The 24,615-nt window shown below is 41.8% G+C and overlaps 1 protein-coding gene across 1 annotated transcript in view; it reads right to left on the bottom strand.

The window, feature by feature from the left end:
- Positions 1-24,310, bottom strand: part of slc5a12 (solute carrier family 5 member 12) — a 53,241-nt gene extending 28,931 nt beyond the window's left edge. Inside the window, exons 1-6 of the mRNA XM_048606891.1 lie at positions 23,954-24,310; positions 19,505-19,570; positions 19,359-19,410; positions 14,361-14,428; positions 10,320-10,466; positions 7,571-7,581 (exon numbers count right to left, since the gene is read on the bottom strand). Of these exons, the coding sequence (XP_048462848.1) occupies positions 7,571-7,581; positions 10,320-10,466; positions 14,361-14,428; positions 19,359-19,410; positions 19,505-19,570; positions 23,954-24,310 (701 nt within the window). The remainder of the gene's footprint in view (positions 1-7,570; positions 7,582-10,319; positions 10,467-14,360; positions 14,429-19,358; positions 19,411-19,504; positions 19,571-23,953) is intronic.
- Between the last annotated feature and the right edge of the window lie 305 nt (positions 24,311-24,615).

Genomic DNA, 24,615 nt, shown 5'->3' with positions numbered 1-24,615 from the left:
ACATTGTCATAAGCAACAATGTCCCATAAGTTCATTTATGAAAAATTCAACCGCTTCATAAAAGATTGGGAAATTCAATAGCACTTGCCATCTCCACACTACTCCCAGTCAGTTGGTAAGACTGAGGAGTGTGATATTGTCAACCTCACAACTTTACTAGTTTCATGGATTCAAAGAATCAGGAATTACTCTTTTTGGAATAAACTATTTCTTAAGACAAGTGGGACAAAGACAAGCTGGAACACAAAGACTGAAAGCAATGTGTGAATTAACCATTTCTGGGAAGAAGCAATGTAAATAATCTAATTCCTGGGAGAAAGGAGATAACCGTTTTGACATCTGCTTGAGAAACTGGATGCTTTATTGCCACAAAGGACAAGGATTGCCCTGCATAAGAATTTAAGGAGTTAATTGCAGGAAAACTTGTGTTTTAAACAGACAGCTAACCCTGAATGTGACAAGGAACAGGGGACCTACTTCTGAGAAGAAGGTAAACTATAGACATGAGGTTTCCTGAAAAATAATCAATGTTGGGATGGAATAATCCATTGAATCATCAATAATGTCACACCACAAATATGATAGCGAGAAAATTGTGTAAGAATCCAACACCAGAACAAGCCAGTAGCATAACTTTGAAGAACAATGCTACATAAGGATTGAAACTTGGGCACTTCCAGAGACAGGCACTGTTGGCGAAATCCTGGCCAGACTCCATCATTAATCAGGCAATAGCAAAGTTAGATTGTGAGGTTTAACTTGCTTTCTTGAGGGTCTTATTTTGGCTGCTATATGCAATAAGTTTAAATCATTGTTTCAGTACTTGATTTCTTAATAAATAGCCACATTAAAGGTAGCTTATGGTGACTTACCCCAATAGGAAGCAGTGAAAATCACCAAAAGGGATCATAAGGAAATTGAGCAAATCACACACAGATGCATGAAAGGTAATTCTCAAGCGGACAAACACACCTACTAAAAGTTGGAAAATAGTCTACTAGAAAGATGAATGTCATGTAATACATAAACTACCCTTTGGATTGTAAAAAACAGCTGCTGAAGTCAGAGATAGTAGCAGATATGAGTCAAAAATACAAGGCGAAATAGCAGAAAGCCAATCATAGGTAGCATGGTTACTAAGTTTGCGGAAGACACCAAAATTGGTGGTATGGTAGATGGTGAAAAAGTTTATCTAAGATTACAATGAGATCTTGATCAGTTGGGCCAAGGGCAGAGGAGTGGCAGATGGAGTTTAATTTAGATAAATGCAAGGTGTTGCATTTTGGTAAGTGAACAAGAGCAGGACTTATACAGTTACTGTAGTGCCCTGGGTAGTATTGTTGAAAAGAGACACCTAGGGGTTCAGGCACATAGTTATTTGAAAGTTGTGTCACAGGTAGACAGGATGGTAAAGAAGGCATTTGGCATGCTCGTCCTTATTGCAGGAGTACAGGAGTTGGGTCGTCATGTTGTGGTTGTACAGGCTGGTAAAGAGACAGAAAGTCAGGATTAATGGTCCTTTTTAAGGTTGGGAAAATGTAACTAGTGGAGTGCCATGAGGAATCAGCCCTCGTACTTCAATTATTTACCATGTATTTTAAAGAATTGGACGAGGGGACAGAGTGCAATGTATTCAAAGTAACAAAACAGGTAGGAGGGAATGAGAGACAACAAGGTGCAGGGCTGGATGAACACAGCAGGCCAAGCAGCATCATAGGAGCAGAAAGGCTGACGTTTCGGGCCTAGACCCTTTGTCAGAAAAGGAGGGAATGTTGTGATTGGGACACAAGGGGAGCAAGAGTTTTTTGATGGGTATGTAGATAGAGTGAACACAAATATAACAAATTTAGTGGTGTTTAATTTTTTTTCCTTTATTCGTTCATGGAATGTGGGTGTCACTGAGTAGGCAGCATTTATTGCCCATCCCTAATTGCCCAGAGGGCAGTAAAGAGTCAACCACATTGCTGTGGATCTGAAGTCACATGTAGGCTAGACTAGGTAAGGATGGCAATTTCCTTCCCTAAAGGACATTAGTGAACCAATGGGTTTCTCCCCAACAGTTGACAATGGATTCACGGTCATCATTAGACTCTCAATTCCAGACATTTATTGAATGCAGATTCTCTCATCTGCTGTGGCGGGATTCAAACCCAGGTCCCCAGAATGTTACCTGGGTCTCTGGATTAACAGTCCAGTGATAATACCACTAGGCCATTGCCTCCCCCATAATGTAGGAAAATATAAGATAATGCATTTATGTAGCAAGACACAAAAGGCAGGCAATTACTTAAGTGGAGAGTGACTCTAAAAAATGCAGCACAGATCATCTGGTTATCATATCATAGAATCCCATAGAATCATAGAATCGCTACAATGTGGAAGTAGTCCATTCGGCCCATCGTGTCCACACCGACCCTCCAAATAGCATCCCCTCCAGCCCCCTAATCCATCCCTGCATTTCCCGCCCTAGACACTATGGGAAATTTAGCATTGCCAACCCATCTTACCAGCACATTTTTGGACCATGGGAGGAAACCAGAGCACCTGGAGGAAATCCACACAGATTCGGGGAGAATGTGCAAACTCCACACAGACAGTCACCCGAGGGTGTAATTGAACTTGGGTCATTGTGCATGAAACCCAAAATGTTACTTTGCAGGTGCAAAAAGTAATTGAGAAAGGAGATAAAATTGACTGGAATTTGGCATTTATAAAGAGTGAATTCTTGTTACAATTGTATAGAATGCTAGTGAGGCTGCACCTGGTGTATTGTGTACAGCTTTCGTCTTGTGTTTAAGAAAGGAGGCTTTGGGGGTAATTCCAAACATATTCACTCGGCTTCTTTCTGGAATGAAGTAGTTGACCTATTGAGGACAGTTAAACAGGTTAGACCTTTGTTAATTCGAGTTTAGAAGAATGAGGGATGTTTTTATTGAAGCATACAAGATTTTGAAGGAGATGACAGAGTAAATGTTAGGAAGATGTCTCCAGAAGTTGAGTAATCTCAAACAAGGGGACATTGTTATGGAATAAGGGGACACTCATTTCAAACTGAGCTGCAAAGGAATTTCTTCTCCCAGAGTGTTGTGAATGTCTGGAATACCCTGCCTCTGAGAATTATGGAGGCTAGATCACTGAAAGCTTTCAAAGAGGAGGTAGATGGATTTTTGAAGTTGAAGGCTATGAAGAACTGGCACAAAAAAAAGTCATGAACTTACAGAATAGCAGAGCAGGCTTGAGGGTCCAAATAATCAAGTTTTTTTTTACTCATTCACAGGAAGTGAGTGTTGCTGGCTAGACCAGCATTTATTGCTATGGGTCTGGAGTAGGCTAGATTAGGTAAGGATGACAGTTTCCTTCCCTGAAGGACATCAGTGAACCTGCTCCTATTTTGTATGTTCTTCAATAAAGTCCTTGTGTTAACACAGTGCTGTGTTACACACTCAAAACAACCAGTGCCCCAAGCCAAGGGGAGGTTCATTTTGAGTTTAACAGTGCCCCAAGCCAGGGGAGGTTCACTTTAAGTTTAGCTCATGCCCAAACCAAGGGGAGGATCACATTGAGTTTAAGACACAAAAGTTACATGGTAGAATGAAACTTTGCAAAACTGTTCTTGCCAAGACAATGACCTGGGCTTGAGACAGGAAAGGGATTAACTGGGATGAACTGAGTAAAGAAGCTGACTACTACACTGATTGAGGGGATCAGAGGTGACGCTGTCCATCGAGTTCCACAAAATGAGTGAATGCGATTGACATGCGGAACACCACAGGCCTGACTGGCAACAGGCCAGGAATGATACTTCCACAGGTTGAGAGAGTGGTGTGCCACTCCCCATTAGGGAGTCAAGTTAGTCCTCTGTTAGTGAGCATGGCTTGGGAAAACCTCAGAGAGTTCATACTGTGTTGTAGGATGTGGAACTGAAACTCGTCCTTTCGAAGGACCATATATGATGCCTTACATTATTTTATTGAACCCCCCCCAGCCTGACTTAAAATGGGCTATGGAATCACTGATGACACTTTGATGAAATATTATGTTTATTGGGTTTGGGAGATCTGAACCTGATGATCCTGTGCACTCAGAAAGCACAAATACCTACTGACCTTGCCAGAGATTTTACCAAAAGACTTCTCAAATGATATAAGAGGCCCCAGCCCACCTCCAAACCAATGGATCCAACTAAAAACTATTGTCAGTTGAGAGGATAAGGTTTGCAGACAGATGTTTCTGGCAGACAGTCAAACCTGGTTCGACAAGTGATTGGTGCTGTCTCTAGGCATAGGCAAATATTACACACAACCCTCAAGCTAGGGAGAAAGTGATTTTATCACTGAAGAAATATCTAGTTTGGAAACTTATGTGGATTTTTCACAAATTGCACCTGAACCTCCACCCCACCCCCCACCCCACCATCATCATGACTGGTAGAGAGATGCAAATCAATCCTTAGAAAAGAAATGCTTGGGAGACTTGGTTTAGAAAGTTCCAAGAAGAAATTTACAATGTGCTTGACTGACGATCAGATTGACACCATCAACTCTCAGTACCTGTCGTGGCTCCAGCACCAAGCTGTGACTGGTCAGTGTAGGTGACACCTGGACACTTACTGTGAACTACCACAACACTGTGGGAACAGTGAGTCATAGGTCATTCAGGCAACAAGTAGCAGAAGTTCATAAGACTAAATAATTTGTCGCAGCAATTTCAAAAACAAGCAATACAACAGGTTAAAGATCCCCTTTGGCCCATTCTCAAAATGAAACCAACCAATTTCAGTGCTAACTCCACAGACGTCCAGTACGGTTATGTGGGATCCAGTCCTTGGGAGTTATTGACAGTAACCCCATATTCAATAAATTTAAATTTCATTTCTGTTCAAGTGGCAGGAATGGCATACAACATGGCCCAGATCTGGAAAATGGTCAACAAATTGGAAATGAGCGAAGCTAGGATGTGTATCAGCTGGCATTTATCCCCAAGATGGATGAACAATGTCATAACCATGCAGTCAGCAGCTGGTATAGGCCTGACCAGACTGTTCATATGGGTAAAGGGAAGGGATGCCTTACATCACAGAAGTGAGGAAAGGAAACTCCTCCTCTACAAGTTGGTGTCTCTGAGATATGGAGGGTCAGGTTCAGTGGACTACTCTATAAAGGTACACATTTGCAATGTGAATGCATGTGCCTGTGGTGGATGAATTTCAGAGAACCGTACAAGCAAACTCAGAAATAGAAGAGAGAGAGAGAGTATGTAATGCAAGATCACAGGTGGTGAGTAAGTTTAGTAGAAGTTGGCCGATAGCATCAGCAAGAACACGTGACAGGACGTGTGGGCGAACCTCATTGGATCCCAGTCACAATGAAGGGAGGGCTGAAGACTGAGATAGTATCACAAGAATCATCAAGCATCAAGGACACCTCATGGCTCCAGTGTAAAAGCATGTCTTTTTGTGTTACCACAGTTACACTTAATAACATTCCAAACAGTCAAAATAAATGATATCAGGTTAGCAAAAAAAAAAATCTGAGCATATGGCAACCTTGTGCACCCAGCACTTCTTTAGATGGATATTGGTGGACTGAGTGTTCTTGTGTGTACCAATTTGGCTTTGAGCATCAGTATTCTATGAAGGCCACAGTCAAAGAACTATTGTCTAGGCACCCCTGTGTTGAACCATGTGAGTGCTAGAAGTGAGAGAACTAACAGTCACACAGCTGGAAGCAGGAAAACAAAGGACTCGCTCCCTCACTCTGAATCTTGGAATTTAATCACAGTCAACAGAAACAGCATTCCAGAATCAGAATGAATCTGCAAAACTGAGGATTGTAAGCCTGCCAGTTCAGCTTTGAAGGTCAGTGCTACAAGTAACTTCTGCTCCAATGACTACAATATTCATCAATTTACTCTTTGTGAGCGATTCAGAGACCAATCCATATATTTTTTATTTTAAAATTTTATCTTTTTGGACTAGCCTCTTATTTCTAATCTTTGTATATATGTGCTTAATTCTTCTTGCATTTAGTAAATAATAAATTCACTGTCTTTGTTAATTCAAGAAAGCCTGCTGAAATTGGCTCATTTGTGATGATAAATTCATTTGGACCTGGGAGAATTTTATCCACAGGGGAAGAGACCCTTTGCAAATTAATCTCGCTGTGACCAAGTGAGGGGATGAGTGAATAAAGAAAAAGACAGTTCATTATTTTTCACTCGGGTGCTTAATAATTTGGGGAATCCTTTCTGGAATGTAACAAACTGTGGAAACACTGCCAGATTCTGGACATATCAAAGGGAATTATTGTGTCTATTCTTCATTACCATCTGCCCAGTTTTCCACCTCTTGCCCTGCCGTGTTGCAAATCTTGGGTCAGTGAAAGAAAAAGAAGATAAAAGCCATGCAGTGGAGGAGTCAGGGAGTGAAAGGAAGAGGTGGATGCTTAAATCACCAACCGCTTATAAAGCAGAAGATATCTATCACGGTTATCTACCTTCAACCGATTTCATTCACTCTGCATGATGGCAATGAATGACTGAAGGTTTGCCTGGATCTCCTAACAGCCACTGCCAAATTTGTTGGATCTACCTTTCTGTAAGGACCAACAATCTTTCCCTAGGGGAAGCCACGTGCACACTCCTGAGACATAGCAACACTCACAGGCTGGTTGCACATCCATACAATGACAGACAACTCAGTCAGATGTCCCCTTACCTTTTACTGTAGCTACCCCGGTCATAGCAGCGTCAATATCCATTGGGACTCAGTGTGGATCTGGATCTGCACAACCCTCCAACCATCAGTGATCTCAATTATCAGAGAAAATAGTATTTGGCTATCCGGCCCATTGACCCTACTCCATGCAGCTAGATCATGTTTGATCTACTTCCGTGTCATTTCCTTGCACTATCCCTGTATACTTGAATATCTTCCATTGCTGGAAATCTATCAGTCTCTGTCTTGAATAATATCCCATGTCTAAGCCTGTACAGACATCTAGGCTCACAGACTCCAGCAATTTTTCAGGCAGGTCTGTGATATGATCCAGTAGCCAGACCGTGAGACTGACACACACACGCATACACACACGCACGCGCACATACACACACACACCCCAACGTGACAATATTCCCAATGGGGGAGAGAACAGGGGAAACAATGCATCTCCCAAATGTTCTTCATCCTCCCCAGAGATGGCTGGCTGGTCCCAGCTCCCATTATCTATGTGAGAGAGAAGGAACATACCCATGTGTGCACGCTGCACCTGAAAGTCTCTCCTCTCATCTTCTGTCACACTCTGGGGGTTGGCATCTCACCATCTACAATTGCCTGGCTGTTTTTGTGCCCTATCAATTGCAGACCCTCCTCCGCCATGGGGACAGTGGAGGCACAGGGGGCAGCATGGAGAATGATGGGGATGGGGATCAGGATGTGATCATGATCATAGAATCCCTACAGTGTGGAAACAGGCCCTTCAGCCCAACAAGTCCACACCGACTCACAGAGCATCTCACGCAGAACCATCCCCCTGTAACCCACCTAATCTACACATCCCTGAACACTACGGGCAATTTAGCATGGCCAATCCACCTAGCCTGCACATCTTTGGACTGTGGGAAGAAGCAGGAGCACCCAGAGGAAACCCACACAGACACGGGGAGAATGTGCAAACTCCACACAGGCAGTCGTGCAAGGGTGGAATTGAACCCAGGTCCCTGGTGCTGTGAAGCAGCAGTGCTAACCACTCAGCCACCGTGCCACCCTAAATGTGTAAGTATAATCTACCAATTTAGCATTTCTTTGGCACTGTGTGGTCACCTTCACATGTGCTCACAGACAGAAAGCTGTTAGTGTTCTAGAGGAGTCAAGTGTGATGCCTCTGTTGGTGAGGGACTAGCAGACTGTGATAGAGCAGAAGGATGGCACTTGGCTATAACTGCACTCTGTCAAAGGTCTTTGTGATGGTCAACATGCAGAAAGAACCATGCATCTGATAGGAGCTTGACCAACCTGCCACTGACTGGGGGCAGGGGTCAATCCAAACTCACAGAATTATGAAATTGTTCCAGTCCAGAAAGAGGCCATTCAGCCCATCATGCCTACACAAGTTTTAGTGCCTAATGCCAATTTCCTGACTTTTCTTCCTGCCCCCACACAGCGTTTCTGTAAAAATAATCAACCAATTCCCTCTTGGATACCTCAATCAAACCTGCCTCCATCACATTTCCAGGCAGTACATTCCAGATCCTAACTGCTCACTGTGTGAAAAATTCTTTTCTCACTTCATCCTTATTTCGCTCGCACATTACTTTCAAGCTGTGCCCTTTTGTTCTTTTCTTCTTTTGCAAGAGGATATTGTTTCTCCTTATCTGTTCTATTCAGCCCACTCATGATTTTGAAAACCTCTATCAAATCTCCTTTCAGCCTTTTTCTCTCCAAGGAAAACAGTCTCAATCTTTTCAATCTATCCTCATGATTGAAATTTTCATAACTGAGATCCCTCTCCATCAAACCCTGCCCTCTCACGTTGCCATATCCAAGCCCAAAAGGATGAAACATTTTTCCTGAACAAGGTCATTGATACATTTGTGACACAGTGGCCACAGCTCCAGATCTACTGACCTCCTCTGCAATCTCTGCCCAGGCTCACTTTCTCAAGAGAGTCCTTCCAGCCCTGGGAAACAGAGCCTCTTGTCTTGCCCATGCAGCCCAGAGAAGCAGCTGTGGGGAAAGGCATTACTGAAACTGAGGCCAATGGGGCTTTCCTTCGGCCTTTTTGCTGCAGGTTCCAAGTGAAAGTCCTCGGTTGATCTCTTAAAATGAAGGATGTGGAGATGATGGCAGCCAAGGAGAGGACTCCTCTGTCTAGAGAGCAGCAAAAGTACAATGGGCAAACATCTAAATAAGAGACCACAATTGCTGATTCCAACCTCACTGACTTCCCAGCTAAGACCTTCATCTGAATGGACCCCAAGTTTTTATTGTAACAAAATATATATTCCCAAAGGCAGGAGATTGCCTTTAAAATCGCCATTAAAACTGGTGTCTTTGATCATTCTGAGCATTTAAATGTCTTTAACTCTGGATTAAAGCCTTGGTTATAAATAAATAGCAACTACAGCTATAGATGGCATGGTGGCTCAGTGGTTAGCACTGCTACCTCACAGCACTAAGGGCCAGGTTCAATTCCACCCTCAGGTGACTGTCTGTGTGGAGTTTGCATGTTCTCCCTGTGTCTGCGTGTTTCCTCCCACAGTCCAAAAATGTGTAGGCTGGGTGGATTGGCCATGCTAAATTGCCCATAGTGTTCAGGTTATAGGGGGATGGGTTTGGGTGGGATGCTGCGAGAGTCAGTGTGGACTTGTCGGACCAAAGGGCCTGTTTCCACACTGTAGGGATTCTAAGTACAGCTGATACAGAACAGAAAGCTACTATGTTGTAAGTGGTACAAGTCAGTTTCCCTGTAAAAGTAATAGGTTTATTTGTTTATCAAAACAAGGATAAGGTGGATTGCTTCTGAACCAGTGATTTGTTGCTGGATGTGAGCTGCAACTGCACATAGTTCTTCATCCACTGATATGCAGACCACGCACAAAACCTTTCTTTATTCTTTTAATGGGATGTGGGCATTGCTGGCAGTGAACCACTGAACACCCAAATGGGAAAGGCACCCAGTCCCAGTGTCTCTGTGAGGACCTACAGCCTTACCGTTAAATCTATCTCCTGGAGGACTCTGCAACATTAGGATGGTACTGACAGAATCATAGGCCATCGTAAAATATGAAATCAGAGATTATTTTCAAACTCACTCAGGAGGTTTTGTTAATTATTCATGGGCTTTGGACACACTGGCTAGGCCAGCAATAATTGACACCCAGCAATTAAGAGTCAACCACATCGCTGTGGGTCTGGAGTCACATGTAGGGCAGACCAGGTAAGGACAGCCATTTCCTTCCTAAAGGATATTAGTCAACTAGATGAGTTTCTCCCTTGACAATCATAAATTGTTTCATGGTCACCATTAGACTCTTAATTTCTGATTTTGTTTAAACTGAATTCAAATTCCACCGACTAGCCATGTTGGGATTCAAACCCAGGTACCCAGCTGTTGGCATTAATGATCCAGCAATAATAATACTACGCGATTGCCTACCAATGCTAATCAATCACATGTCAGTGGAGTTAAGATCCAAAACTTGTTTCTCAACATTAATGGGAATGTCTAAATTGCAACTCATTCCTACTTTAATGAAAAATATAACCTCTTCTCCAAAGAACTCTTACAATAGGTCTTATGAGCAGTAACTTACTCAAAAACATTGAGTCTTTGGCCATTCTTAGCTATCTTCCACATGTTGCTGCTTCCTCCTAACTTGATGGTTCCTTGGATAAGAACTGTTAAAAATCCCAGTACCATCACAACCATCTGGAAGACATCTGTCCACACCACCGCCTTCAAGCCACCCTGAAAGTGAAAAGAAGCATGAACATCAAGGCCAACGATTCATCCCCAGGAGGAGTCTTACTTTGTCAAACAATACCATTAAGATATAATCTCAGAGAGTGGGAGGTGGCACGGTCAGCTAATTTGCATACGAGGAGAAAGTCAAATTGATCTGACAGTAACTTGGTTTAATGTGGATGGCAGATGTGGTGACCCAATCATAGTGGGGAGCAGAGGAGTGCAACTGGTTGTCAGGAAATGGCAAATCTTTGTTGTGCCTAGAAACTGACAGTTCATGGATAGTGGATTTATTGGTAACTTGTTGGGGCTAAAAGAAACACTCTCTGTTACCCTGGACCATAAGAAGTACTGTAAAGACACATTACAGATTCAAACATTCTTACTTGTTGGTTTCCTACTTGGTAGACTGGGCTTAAAAATAGACTGTGCTTAAAAATACTCTTAAACTAGAAGTTTCATGATGGTCTACCAGCATCTGTGGAGAGAAAACAGAGTTAACGTTCTGAGTTCAGTGACCCTTCTGCCGATTTAGTTCTGATGAAGTGTCACTAGACCTAAAATGTTACCCCTGCTTTCTCTCCACAGATGCTGCCAGACCATGATGAGATTTTCCAACAATTTCAGTTTTGTTTTGGGTTTGCAGCATCCACAGTTCTGAGGCAGGGTCACTCGACCGAAATGTTAACTTTGGTTTCTGTCCACAGATGCTGCCAGACCTGGTGAGCTTTTCCAGCAAGTTCTGTTTTTGTTTCCCTTCTTTGTTTTATTTTTTTGTCTTACATTGGTAGTGGCCCTACTTCTGGATCAGAAATCCTAGGTTCAAAGCCCACCTAAGAGTTTGACGGCTATCAGAGAAGCAGTATAATGGGACCAAGTAATTGAATTTGCCAAACTGTAAATCTGTCTGTAAACTTGTCACTGGTGGGAAAGGGCCAGAGAGATTTCTGGAGGGCCAGAACACTAGAGTAGCTGCAGTGTAACAGCCTGCTGTGCAGTGTTGTTGTGAGCAAGCCTGACCTTCATACCAAGGGACTCTCAGCTACGTAGACTAGGCAGCGTAAACTGGGTGACCGCTTCGCAGAACATCTACGTTCTACTCGCAAAAGAGACCCTGAGCGACTTGTTGCCTGCCACGTTAACACACCACCCTGTTCCTCAGTCAGCATCTCTGTCTCTGGCTTGTTGCAGTGTTCCAGCGAAGCTCAGCGCAAGCTGGAAGAACAACACCTCATTTTCCACTTGGGGACCCTGCAGTCTGCTGGACTCAATATCGAGTTCAATAATTTTAGGGCCTAAACTCTCCCATGTTCTAGCCCCCTACCCCACACACCAGGCCTTGTTAGCACATAGTCTACCATTACACACTGCCTATCGTTCGTCACTAACAGTCCCCATTAACAGCTTTTCACCCTCCTAGCCAGATCATTATCCACTCCTTTGTCTATCCAATTGCTCTTGGGCTCTATCCCCACCTATCGTTTACCTCCTCCCCTACCCCACCACCCTCCCTATTTTCTGCATATAAACCGATGTTTTCCCAGCCACCATCAGTTCTGAGGAAGGGTCACTGGAGCCAAAACATTAATTCTGATTTTTTTCTTCACAGATGCTGCCAGACCTGCTGTGCTTTCCCAGCAACTTCTGTTTTTGTTCCTGATTTACAGCATCCGCAGTTCTTTCAGCTTTTACTCTCGGCTACATGCCCATTGTTAACAAGGAGACATGCAGCTAAATGAACAAACCACCTCCTTTATCCATCCTTTGACCTGCCACCAATTATTCCAGAAATTGGCAGATTCAAAGCTGGTAAGGTTTCTCTTTCAGAATTTTTAAAATGTTTCTCATTGTTAGCCCAAACAAAAGCTCTCTCATTTATAGGAGTTAGTTTTGACCTAACCCACCAGCAGGAAATTGACATAGAATTATAGAATCCCGACAATGTGCGATGCAGGCTATTCAGCCCATTGGCTCCACACTGACCCTCCAAAGAGCATCCCAACTCTATCCCTGTAACCCTGCATTTCCCATGGCTAATCCACCTAATTTATGCATCCCTGGACACTATTGGCAATTTAGCATGGCCAATCCACACAACCTGCACATCTTTGGACTGTGGGAGGAAACTGGAGCACCCGGAGGAAACCCATGCAGATGCGGGAAGAGTGTGCAAACTCCACACAGACGGTCACCCAAGGCTGGAATGGATTGCCGATCCCTGACACTGTGAGGCAATGGTGATAAATACTGAGCCATCCCACATGGCCCGATTTTAACTCGGAATCATTTTGCAGCAGGAAGACCATGAGTTAATTCCCCAGGTTTAACCATGATGGCTTCAATTAATTGCTGACAGTTCACTTCCCACCTGAAACAGCTCAGAAGAAAGAGGACAGCAGCTACCATCCAGGGAAGGTCGATTGATCACTCCCAGATTCCAAGGAAGTTGGAAAGGAATAACGAGTGGGACAGTTTCACAACAAGGTGATGGCGAGGAAATGGAGTGAGACGGCTGGGAAGTGGGTGGGTTGGGTGTGGGAAAGTGTGACCTGAGGGGTATGGGGGTTGGGAAGGCGAGATGTGGGGCAGGGGATATGGGTTGCGGTCGTGGTACATGGAGGATGTCATGGGAGGGACATGATTGTGGGGAAGGGGTACATGGGAGGAGGGTTGAGTGGGGAAGGGAAGACAGAGGGAGGGGAGAAGGGGATGGGGCAGTGTGGTGAGAGAAGGGAAAGGTAGGAAAAACTGAAGGAAGGAGGTCAGAATGGGGTAGCTGATGGGAAAGGGAAGGGGTGATTTTTTTTCCTTTATTCATTCACAGGATGAGGGCATTGCTGGCTAGACAGCATTTATTGCCCATCCCTAATTGCCCAGAGGGCAGTTAAGACTCAACCACATTGCTGTGGGCCTGGAGTCACATGTAGGCCAGTCCAGGTAAGGATGGCAGTTTCCTTCCCTAAAGGATATTAGTGAGGCAGATGGGTTTTTCCTGACAATTGGCAATGGATTCACGGTCATCATTAGATTCTTAATTCCAGATATTTTATTGAATTCAAATTGCACCATCTGCAGTGGCGAGATTCAAACCCTGGTTCCCAGAACATTATCTGGGTCTCTGGAGTAACAGTCCAGCGATAATACCACTAGGCCATCACCTCCCCGTGAGATGTGAGCGTGGGAAGAGAAGAGAGACTGGGGGAGTAATAGGGGATGAAGGATGGCGGTTAGGATTGAAGGGATGGGGGCACTGGGTAGGGGAGAGGGGTGAAGATGATCACAGTATCCTTTGTGAGCCCTAAAGTTGGAATCCCTCATCTTCCTAATCCCACAAAAGAAGTTTTCTGTCTGGCTTGTTGTCAGCCTGGGAGGTTAGCTGATTGACAACATTGACAACAGAAATTTGTAAGTCTCTCTGAGCAGTTTAAACTGGAGATGCTTTTGACTATCTGCCCATCTGATTTCTCTGGGATAGCACTCATCCTCTTTTAGATTGCTGACGTGCTCATAGCTGATAGAATAAACACAATAAATGACATGAAACCTTTGAAGATAAACAGCCATTAAGACCAACATTCCCATTAACAGTGTTGTTGCTGTGCATGACCAATGCATTTGCGTGTGTGGGTCCTTTAAATTTATGCCCGTGTCTTTGAAGCACTGCATGGCCTTTTGGGGAAACTCTACAGCACTGCAGCTTCAAGGGAACATTATGTAATATTTAATAAGAAAGACTTTACATGAATAAAGCAAAAATTTGCTTCAATCAAGATTAAAACATTGAGTGAAAAAAACCGTTGTTTTTAATGGCAGTTCGACTATGAAACTGTTGCACAAATGCCTCATTCACTGAATATCTAATATAAAATATCTTTGCACAAAAACACTTATACGTACCAGGGTGCAGTAGAAGGTGCAAACAATCCCTGTAGCAAACACTGAGCCCCAAAGATTAAAACCAGTCACTAAGAAGGAAGAATGCATATACTTAAAATGCAGATAGCATTAATTAAATATGATTGGTAAGTAAAATTGTTTTAAAAATAATTGGAATTGAAATCACCAATGCTAAAATGGATAAAATGCTAAACTAATTTAGAGGCAGCCAAAATAGAGTTTAAGAGTAAGTGAATCAAATTAAGACCGAATTTGGATTGTGTTGCAATGTTAGGAATGGTCAAAGAAAGTTGGAGGTGACTTTTCACAATTTTTTTTCATGTATCTGTTTTGTTAAAGAAGGTTCCAAATAATAAGCTGAATTCTCATAGGTCAGGTAAGTATGTAATATTTCAATTAGGATCCGAGTTTAACATAACAAGACAAAAGGTAATCCAACAAGCATTTTCTGCCGAGAATTATTCACATGATTTTCATTTTATTATAACATCTGATGATTCACTGGATAATATGAACTCTGTAAAATTGAAAGAAATCCACTTGGTCATGAGAGAAGTTATTGCAAAGGTTGTAATCTTGGATAACTTCCAGTGACATGTGTGACTGAGTTTCGGAATGGGATTACAGGGTAGATGGTTGTATTGATAGGGAGATAGTAGAAGAAGGAGGTTTTTAGCTTCCTGGATCATTGGGAAAGCTTCAGGGATAGGTGTAACCTGCACAAGCTGGATGGGTTACACCTCAACTAGAATGGGTCCAATATCCTTGCTGGGAGGTTTCCTTGCACTGTTGGAGAAAACCAAGTTTTAAACTAAGGTGACAGGGTGATGGGACACAGCCTCGATATAAAGTCAGGAGAAAGGTCCCATCAGATATAGAAGGAATGCTAGAACAATCCAGTAGATGAGAAGAATTGGCAGGATAAGACTCATGGGAGGGCTAGAAATCTAAACAGTATCTATTTTAATGCAAGTAGCTTGACTAGTAAGGCAAATGAATTGAGAGAACTGATCAGCACATTGGAATATGATATTGTTGCGATATAATTGAAAACAGGACAGGACTGGCAGCTCAATATTCCAGGGTATAAAAGTTTCGAGTGCAATGGTAGGGATGTAAGAGAAGTGGGGGCATTGCATTAATGATAAAGGAAACCATCACCGCAGTAAATAGAAAGTATTCAGCCTGGAGCTCGGTGACCAGTGGTGTTCCGCAGGGATCTGTTCTGGGGCCTCTGCTCTTAGTGATCGTTATAAATGACTTGGATAAGGAAGTGGAAGGGTGGGTTAGTAAGTTTGCCGATGACATGAAGGTTGGTGGAGTTGTGGTCAGCATGGAGGGCTGTTGGAGGTTGCAACAGGACATTGACAGGATGCAGAGCTGGGCAAAGAGGTGGCAGATGGAATTCAACCCAGAAAAGTGTGAAGTGATTCATTTTGGAAGGTCGAATTTGAATGCAGAATACAGGTCTCAGCAGTGTGGAAGAACAGAGGGATCTTGGGGTCCACATTTATAGATCCCTCAAAGTTGCTACCCGAGTTAATAGGGTTGTAAAGAAGGTTATGGTGTGTTGGCTTTCATCGGGAGGGGCATTGAGTATAAGAGCCGCGAGGTTATGCTGCAGCTCTATAAAATTCTGGTTAGACCACACTTGGAATATTGTGTTCAGTCTGGTCGCCTCATTATAGGAAGGATGTGGAAGCTTTAGAGAGGGTGCAGAAGAGATTTACCAGGATGCTGCCTGGACTGGAGGACAGGTCTTATGAGGAAAGATTGAGGGAGCTAGGGATTTTCTCATTGGAGCGAAGAAGGATGAGAGGTGACTTGATAGAGGTATACAAGATGATGAGAGGCATAGATAGAGTGGATAATCAGAAACTTTTTCCCAGGGCGGACATGACTATTATGAGGGGGCATAATTTTAAGGTGATTGGGGGAACGTTTCGGGGAGATGTCAGAGGTATGTTATTTACACAGAGAGTGATAGGTGTGTGGAATGCGCTGCCAGCAGTGGTAGTGGAGTCAGATACTTTAGAGACTTTTAAGCAACTCTTGGATAGGCACATGGAGGATAGTAAAATGTAGGATATGCAGGGTAGTTTGATCTTAGTTGGATAATAGGTCGGCACAACATCATGGGCCAAAGGACCTGTACCATGCTGTACTGTTCTATGTTCTATGCTCTATGTTAATGAGGGAATATGTCCTGGGAGGATCTTCAAATGAGGCCATCTGGGTAGAGCTCAGGAGTAAAGAAGACATGATCACTTTGCTGGGATTATATTACAGGCCTCCCAAGTCAGAGGGAGATAGAGGAACAGATATGTAGACAAAACACAGAAACGTCTGAGAGTCATTGGATTATAGTTGCAGGCCATTTCAACTTTGTTGACATTAATTGGGATTGCCTTAGTGTTAGGAAAGATTAGATGGGGTGGAACTTTTAAAGTCATAGAGCCATTGAGTCATACAGCACAGAAACAGACCTTTCGGTCCAATTCGTCTATGTTGACCAAGTTTCCCAAACTAAACTAGTCACATTTGCCTGTATTTTGTTCATATCTCTCTAAAACTTTCCTATTTTTTTACCCATACAAATTACATCCGGGAGAGTTTTTTTTGTGCCAGTACGAAGATAATCCTATGAGAGATGGGGCAATGCTAGACCTAATCCTCGGGAATGAAGTTGGTCAAGTGGTTGAAGTTTCATGGGTAAACATTTTCAGGATAGTGACCATAACTCTGTAAGATTCAAAGTCATTATGGAAAGGGGTAAGGATAGTGCAGAAGTCAAGTGTTTCTACTTGGGGACAGGCTAATTTCATATCATTAGACAGGATTTGGCAAACATAAACTGAGAGCAGTTATTTTCAGATAAGTCTGCATTTATAAAATGAGAGTCTTTGGCAGGTTTAAGGAAAACTCCAAAGCATTTTAAAAGTATATTAAGAGTGAGAAGATTACCAGGGGAAAGAGTGTGACCTATTAGAGACCAAAGGGGCAATTTGTGAATGGAGCCAGTGGACATGGGTGCAGTCTTAAATGAATACTTCTCATCTGTACTCACACAGGAGAAAGACATTATAGCTGGGGATTTCAGTTGAGATGGTGAGAACATGTTAAGATTAATAACGGGAAGGAACTAGATGTTTAACGGGCAAAAAGATGCATAATTCCCCAGGGCCTGATGCGATGCATCCCAGGCTGCTGTGGGAGGTCAGGGAGGGGATTGTTGGAGCCCTGGTGGAAATGTTTAATACTTTTCTGGCCACTGTGACAGGCCAAGGGACAGGGGGATAGCTAATGTGGCTACTTTGTTCAAGAAGGGCAGCAGGGATAGGTCAGGTTATTACAGACCAGTTAGTCTGACCTCAGTGTCAGAAAAATTACTGGAAAAACTTCTGAGGGACAGGATTAAAAAACACTGGCAAAGGCAGGGATTTGTTAGAGGATGGTCCTGTATAACTAATTTAGTCCGGTTTTTTGAAAAGGTGACTAAATATAGTAAGGAGGGTAATGCAGTGTGGACTTGGGTGCAATTGTAGAAGGTATAATTAGTAAGTTTACAGATGACACATAATAGTGAGAATAGTCTCAGACTTTGGTCTGACATTGATCAGCTGGTAAATTGGGCAGAGAAATGGCTGGTGGAATTTAACCCAGAAAAGTTAAATATATGCATTTGGGGACATCTAATAATGGAAGGATATACATAATTAATGGTAGGTACTTAGGGAGCACTGAAGAACAAAGGGACATTGGTGTACAAGTCCTTAGATCCCCGAAGGTGTCAGCACAGGTAGACAGGATACATGCCTTCATTAGTCAGGGTGTAAAATATAGGTGCAAGGACATCTTGATGCAACTTCATAAAGTATTGGTTAAGTCACAGATGGAATACTTTGTATATATCTGGTCATCACTCAATTGGAAGGATGTGATTGCACTGGAGAGGGTGCAGAGGAGATTCATCAGGATGTTGCCTGGGATGACAAGTCTCAATTATGAGAGGAGAGTGGATAAGCTGCGTTCGGTTTTCTTGGAGCAGAGGAGGCTGAGAGGGGTCTGATTGAGGTATAAAATTATGAGAGGCATAGACAGAGTAGATCAGGAGAATCTTTTCCCCACAGCAGACGTGAGTAAGACCACAGGGCATGAGTTTAAGGTAAGGATTAAGCGATTTAGAGGAGATATGAGAAAAAAAAATCTCCCAGAGAGTTGTACATATGGAATGAGCTGTCTGAGAGGGTGGTGGAGGCAGGTGTTCTCATAACATCTAAGCAATATCTGGATGAGCACTTAAAATGCCAGGGCATAATAGGCTATGGACCAAGTGCAGGTAAATGGGATTAGTGCTGTTTAGGTTTGTTGGTCAGCATAGACATGGTGGGCTAAAGGGCCTGTTACTGTATAACTCTCTAACTCTAAAATCAGGGCACTGAAATCATAACTAATCTCAAAGAACAGTAAAATAATAAACTAGATAATTTTTTTACCCTGAATTGTTCTAGAACATGCTAATATACTGTGACTGCACTGTAGATTTTAGATAAAGAAGTCTTATTGATGTGCCTTGTTAAACATGAGTGCACATGAAAAGAACTACAGTGAAAATGTATACCAACACGGATCAAGACATGACAAATTTGCTTAGAGTGTGGGGACCACACAGCTCCCAAAAGAGAGAAATATTTATTTCAACTTTCATTTTACTGGTTAGAAGGAGGAGGAGAAAATAGGAGTTTTCCTATTAGTACAGCCCAGACATAATGAGAGTATACTTTTTGAAATCCCAACATCCCTGTTCCAACATCCGTTGTACTTGGAAGTGCTGTGTAAATAAAGGGGGTAACCATGCTCTCAGCAAACAGTAATAGCTTTAAATGTTGAATTAGCAGAATTTACAACTGCCACTAAACATCAGCTGGTACCGTAGGAGGCATTCAGTGTGAGGAAACAACTTGTAATGTCCAATTAATGACATTTTATTGTACTAACCTTGATTCAGTGCCAGAGCTGGGGCATAAACCACAACACCTGTGTAAAGAATCTAAAGATTAAAAGAACAAATTTAATTTTTCTGGTTTTGCACAAACTTTACATGTAAATGTAAATACTGAATTTCAACAAATGTAATTTCTTACAGTTTGCAGGATATATATAATGGTAGCAGCAACCCGAATCACCCTATTGAACCTCAATTCCAAGTACTGAAAGAGAACAGGAAAAATGAGAAATGTTATCGGATATATTCGCATAACAGTTAAACAGTAGAGAAAGATAATTGTGCATTTTTATGTCACCTTTCAAGATCTCAGGGTGTCCCAAGTGCTTCACAGTCAATAAATTTTTCAAATTGAGTCACGGTTGTTTTGCGTGCAAACTGGACAATCAATTTGCACAAATGTGACACAGGCAATGAGAGAAATGTTCAGATGGCGTTTTGCTGTCATTTGAGAACGATCACTTTTTTCAGGACCCTGGAAGCTATCTCCTGCTCTTCTTCTGTGTTATGGGCTAATTCAAAGCCCTTCCAAATATTTTAAGAAGGTAGCCTATACCCTAATTTTTTCTTATTTTAAAGGTAAATGTGAAGTGCTGTGTTCCAGGTACGATAGAACTAGTCAAAATACTCGACATTAACAAAATACAATTTATTTGAATGCTGTAGCTAAAATACAAACAAAAGACAGAGGAATTTAGAATAACTTCACCATTGGAAAACTTAACTGAATAGTAGATACAGTACCTATTACTAAGTAACTGTTCCAATATAGTAACTTGCCATAAACACACACCTTGGCAAAAAGGTAAATTCAGACACAGATTCTTACATGCAGTTCTCCAATCCAGGAGAAAGAAATATAAAGAGAAGGTTCAGAGAGATAGCAGCTATGAATCATTTGCTGAAGCTTCCAACACTTTCGAGACACCAAACAGCTTCTGAGGCTACTGAAAAAACCAAAATCCAGAAATTTGGATCTGTGAGAGCTGGCCACACCCATTCAGACTGTGTTCATTGTTCCAACCTAAAAAAAAACCTCAAGGCCTCACAAGTTATTTACTTAAGTCATCTTCAGAAGACAATTCAATGCCTCTGCCTTACAACCTCTCCTCAAAAACAAAAAACAGGACAAAATAACCTTTTAAAGTGACAACATCATCACACTGGACGGTGGTTTGAGATAACCTGAGATGGAAAAAGAGGTGCTTGGGTTTGGAAATATTTGTGATGGGGTGGATGGATGGTCAGAAGTTGTGCATCAGCTAATCTTCAAAACAATAAGGTTCAAAGATTAAAATGGGGAAAAACAACACCTTTTACTTTCTTTTGTTTAGGACAACCTTTTCAATTTCATGTCTGATTGTAGAACCTGTAATGCAAATAGTGTGAACAAAATACAAAAAGTTTGTTTGTAGCTATGCTGAAAACAGATTTGGTTGCTGCCCATTAGCACTAATATATGTGATAGTTCAGCAAATGAGGAAATAGGCACCGAATACAGCAATAATTAGCTTCTAAAGCACTGTAAACTGTGGAAATTTACTTATTCATGTATGTCCAAAAATAGCACCTTCTCAAAACATACTTCTAAAAAATTCATCAATAACATGCCTGATCATGACTGTTTGGCACTGGAAATAACTGAGCAGAAATTCAACTCCAATCTGTCTGTCTTGTATCTGAAACATGATCAGCAAGCAATTGTAAAACAGGGAGTTCAGGAGGTCAGCTTGATGGTTACTTGATGTTGTATTGCAGTTTGAACTGTGAACCGTAGGTGGCAAATGGCCCAATGACTGTAGGATTAGTTGAATAACTAAATAAAGATCCGTCATGCGTTATGGACTCCCAATTTTAAACTCAGATATATGTCAAACATGTTCTGATCTGATGCATCACTCAATGAGCAGCTGATCCATGAGACTACTTTTTGTTTGTGTACTGGGTATGGGCAATGCTAGCTGGGGCAACATTTAATGCTCTTTCCCTAATTGCCCAGTGACTGTGAAGAGTTAGCCACATTGCTATGGATCTGTAGATGCATTTGGTCAGACCAGGTAAGGATAGCAGATTCCTTCCCCAAAGCACGTGAGTGAACCGGATGGGTTTTCGCAAGAATCGAAATTAGTTTCATGGTTACCGTCAGACTATATCTTTCTTCCAGGTTTCTATTGAATTCAAATTTCATTAACTGCTGCAACACGGTTTGAACTCATGGCCCCAGTGCAATAACTTGCTCTCTATGGTGCTAATATAATCTATAATTAACAAAGCCACTTCTCCACCCTTTCCTAGCTTCATGTCCTTCTTGAATGTTGCATACCATTCAATGTAAGTAATAACGAAAACTGTTTCCAACTCTCTGAAGATCTCACATATTTTCCCTTTTTCTGTTTAAATTGATAAGATTTTGCTGGCATTTTAGCAATTATCTGAAATGGGTAAAACAAAAATGAGAAATTAATTGCAAGAGCTTTTGGACTTGTAAAAATGACTCATTGACTGAGTAGATCAACACTCAACCGATACTACAAGTTTAAAATTTCCAACAAACAAAATTGTTCTTACTCATTTGGCATTTAAAAAAGACACATTTTGTTAAAAATTTTCAGCTTACACTCATCAGGACATTTCACAAAAATACGAAGCAAAGGGAAAACAACCTTTATACTGTAGTTTAACTGCTCTTATATTAACTTTAAGTCACACAATGCCATTGATATCCTTCATTTTGTCTTTGCTGAACCTCAATCTCTTTGGTAGTATCATACTTGAAAAAAGGCACTACTTATGTGTGTGGAATTTTCAGGTAAGATAAGAGCAGAGAAGCTACAGATCTCCACAGATACTGCAAGACCTGTTGAATTTCTCCAATGCTTTCTCTTTTAATTTCAGACTTCCAACATCTGTAGGATTTTGCTTTTACTTGTACAGATGTTGTTTTACTGTTATTTTAATATTGGTGTGAATTGTCCTGATGAGTGCAATATGAAAAGCTTCAACAAAATATGCTTTTTTTTGAAAAAGATACCTCATGGTCACCATTGTAAATCTTTCTCTACTGTCAGAAAGAGCACGATTTTCAAAATAAGATGGAATATGTGGAACATTTTAAAACTAGTCTATTTTCAGACATTTCACATTTAAATTTGCATTTAAATGTTGCTTAAATGCCAAAGATATTTTTATTAAATGATTTGTCTGAATTTAAAATGCCAACTAGAGTCATAGAGATGTAAACACGGAAACACACTCTTCGGACCAACTTGTCCGTGCTGACCAGATATCCTAAAAGTAATCTAGTTCCTTTTTTTTGTATTTGGTCAATATCCCTCTAAACCCCTCCTCTTCATATACCTATCCAGATGCCTTTTAAATGTTGTAATTGTACCAGCCTCCACCACTTCTTCTGACAGCTCATTCCATACGCGCACCATCCTCTGCGTGAAAAAGTTGTCCTTAGGTCCCTTTTAAATCTTTCCCCTCACCTTAAACCTATGCCCTCTAGTTTTGAACTCCACTATCCTGGGGAAAAAGCCTTGACTATTCACTCTATCCATGCCCCTCACAATTTTATAAACTTATAAAAGATCACCTGTCAGCCTCTGATGCTCCAGGGAAAATAGCCCCAGCCTATTCAGTCTCTCCCTATAGCTCAAACCTCCCAACTCTGGCAAAGTCCTTGTCAATCTTTTCTGAACTCTTTCAAGTTTAACAACATTTTTCCTATAGCAGGGAGACTAGAATTGAATGCAGTATTCCAAAAGTGACCAAACTAATGTCCTGTACAGCTGTAATATAACCTCCCAACTACTATACTCAATGCACTGACCAAAAAAGGCAAGGCTACCAAACACCTTCTTCACTATCACCTATTACTCCACTTTCAAGAAAAAATGAACCTGCACTTGAAGGTCTCTTTGTTCGGCAACATTTCCCAGGACCTTACCATTAAGTGTATAAGCCCTGCCCTGCTTTGTCCTACCAAAACATAGCACCTCACATTTATCTAGATTGAACTGCATCTGCCACTCCTTGGCCAATCGGCCCATCCGATTAAGGTCCTGTTGTACTCTGAGGTAACCTTCTTTGCTGTCCACTACACCACCGATTTTGGTGTCATCTGCAAGCTTACTGGCCGTACCTCCTACATTCACATCCAAATCACATCCAAACAACAAAAAGCAGTGACGTTTTCAGTGGCAATAATGTGTTTTTGCAGATGTGATAAATTCCACATGGCAAGCATTCTGATCATTCATCTGCACTTTCTGCAATAAGAAGGTAATTGTAACAATACAATGCTAATGTGAGTGACATGGGTATTACTTCTTATAAAACAAGAACTTGAAGAAAAACAGTAGCTTCAGAATATAATAACAATGCAAAGCACTTCATAGGAGCATTACAAACTAAATAGCACGCCACATCATGTAAGAATGAAGACGTTAGAGTGGATGAGCAAAAACTGGCCCAAAAGTATAAGTTGAAGTACAAGAGAGGCCAAGAGATTTAGAAAGTCAATTGCAGAGCATAGGAGAGCTGAAGACGTGGCCATAAATTGATCAATCAACATTATACACGTCACCTCATATGTGCTGGCAATTCCTGATCTGTAGAAAACAGGGACGAAGAGTTCTGCTGTGAAGATGACAACAAACGTGAAAGCGATGCAGAAGAGGATGAAAGAAGCCCCATACCGATAAACCTCCGAGGGACCTCCCAACACAGTCACTGCAGACATGAAACTGGCAGTGAGCGACAAAGCGACTGGAGCACAGACCATCTGCTTCCCTCCAACCAGAAACTCACGGGAGGTAGCATTCTTCCTTTCTTTAATGGCAAAAAAGACTCCTATTGCAGAAGAAATTATAAACAGCGATGCAAAAACGACATAGTCCCATGCTGTAAAAGTTCCCACACCAGGATTTGTGAATTGAGTCATTTTGCCTTCCTTGAAGTATCACTCAGACAAAGATATTTCTTAATTCAGAGACAGGTCCTGCAGGAATTGTTCCTGGGTCTTCCCTGTTTAAAACTGACCCCTTCAGGAGATATGTTCTACAACAGATAAAAGGAATGGCTTCTTAATCAGCACACACAGCAAACGAAAATTCAAAATGATTGACGCAGCCTTGGAAAAAGATGTACATTGAGTTATGGTGAAGGCTCATTAAGTCCAAACAAGGTACAACAAATAATGACTGATCTCTTCAGCTTTCATTAGCCAGTTAAAGATTACACTGATCA

Source organism: Rhincodon typus, chromosome 17 (assembly GCF_021869965.1).
Source record: "Rhincodon typus isolate 14 chromosome 17, sRhiTyp1.1, whole genome shotgun sequence".
In the NCBI taxonomy this organism is placed as follows: Eukaryota; Metazoa; Chordata; class Chondrichthyes; order Orectolobiformes; family Rhincodontidae; genus Rhincodon; species Rhincodon typus.
Note: the sequence above shows the minus strand (reverse complement) of the source record. Positions and strands in the feature narration are given on the sequence as shown.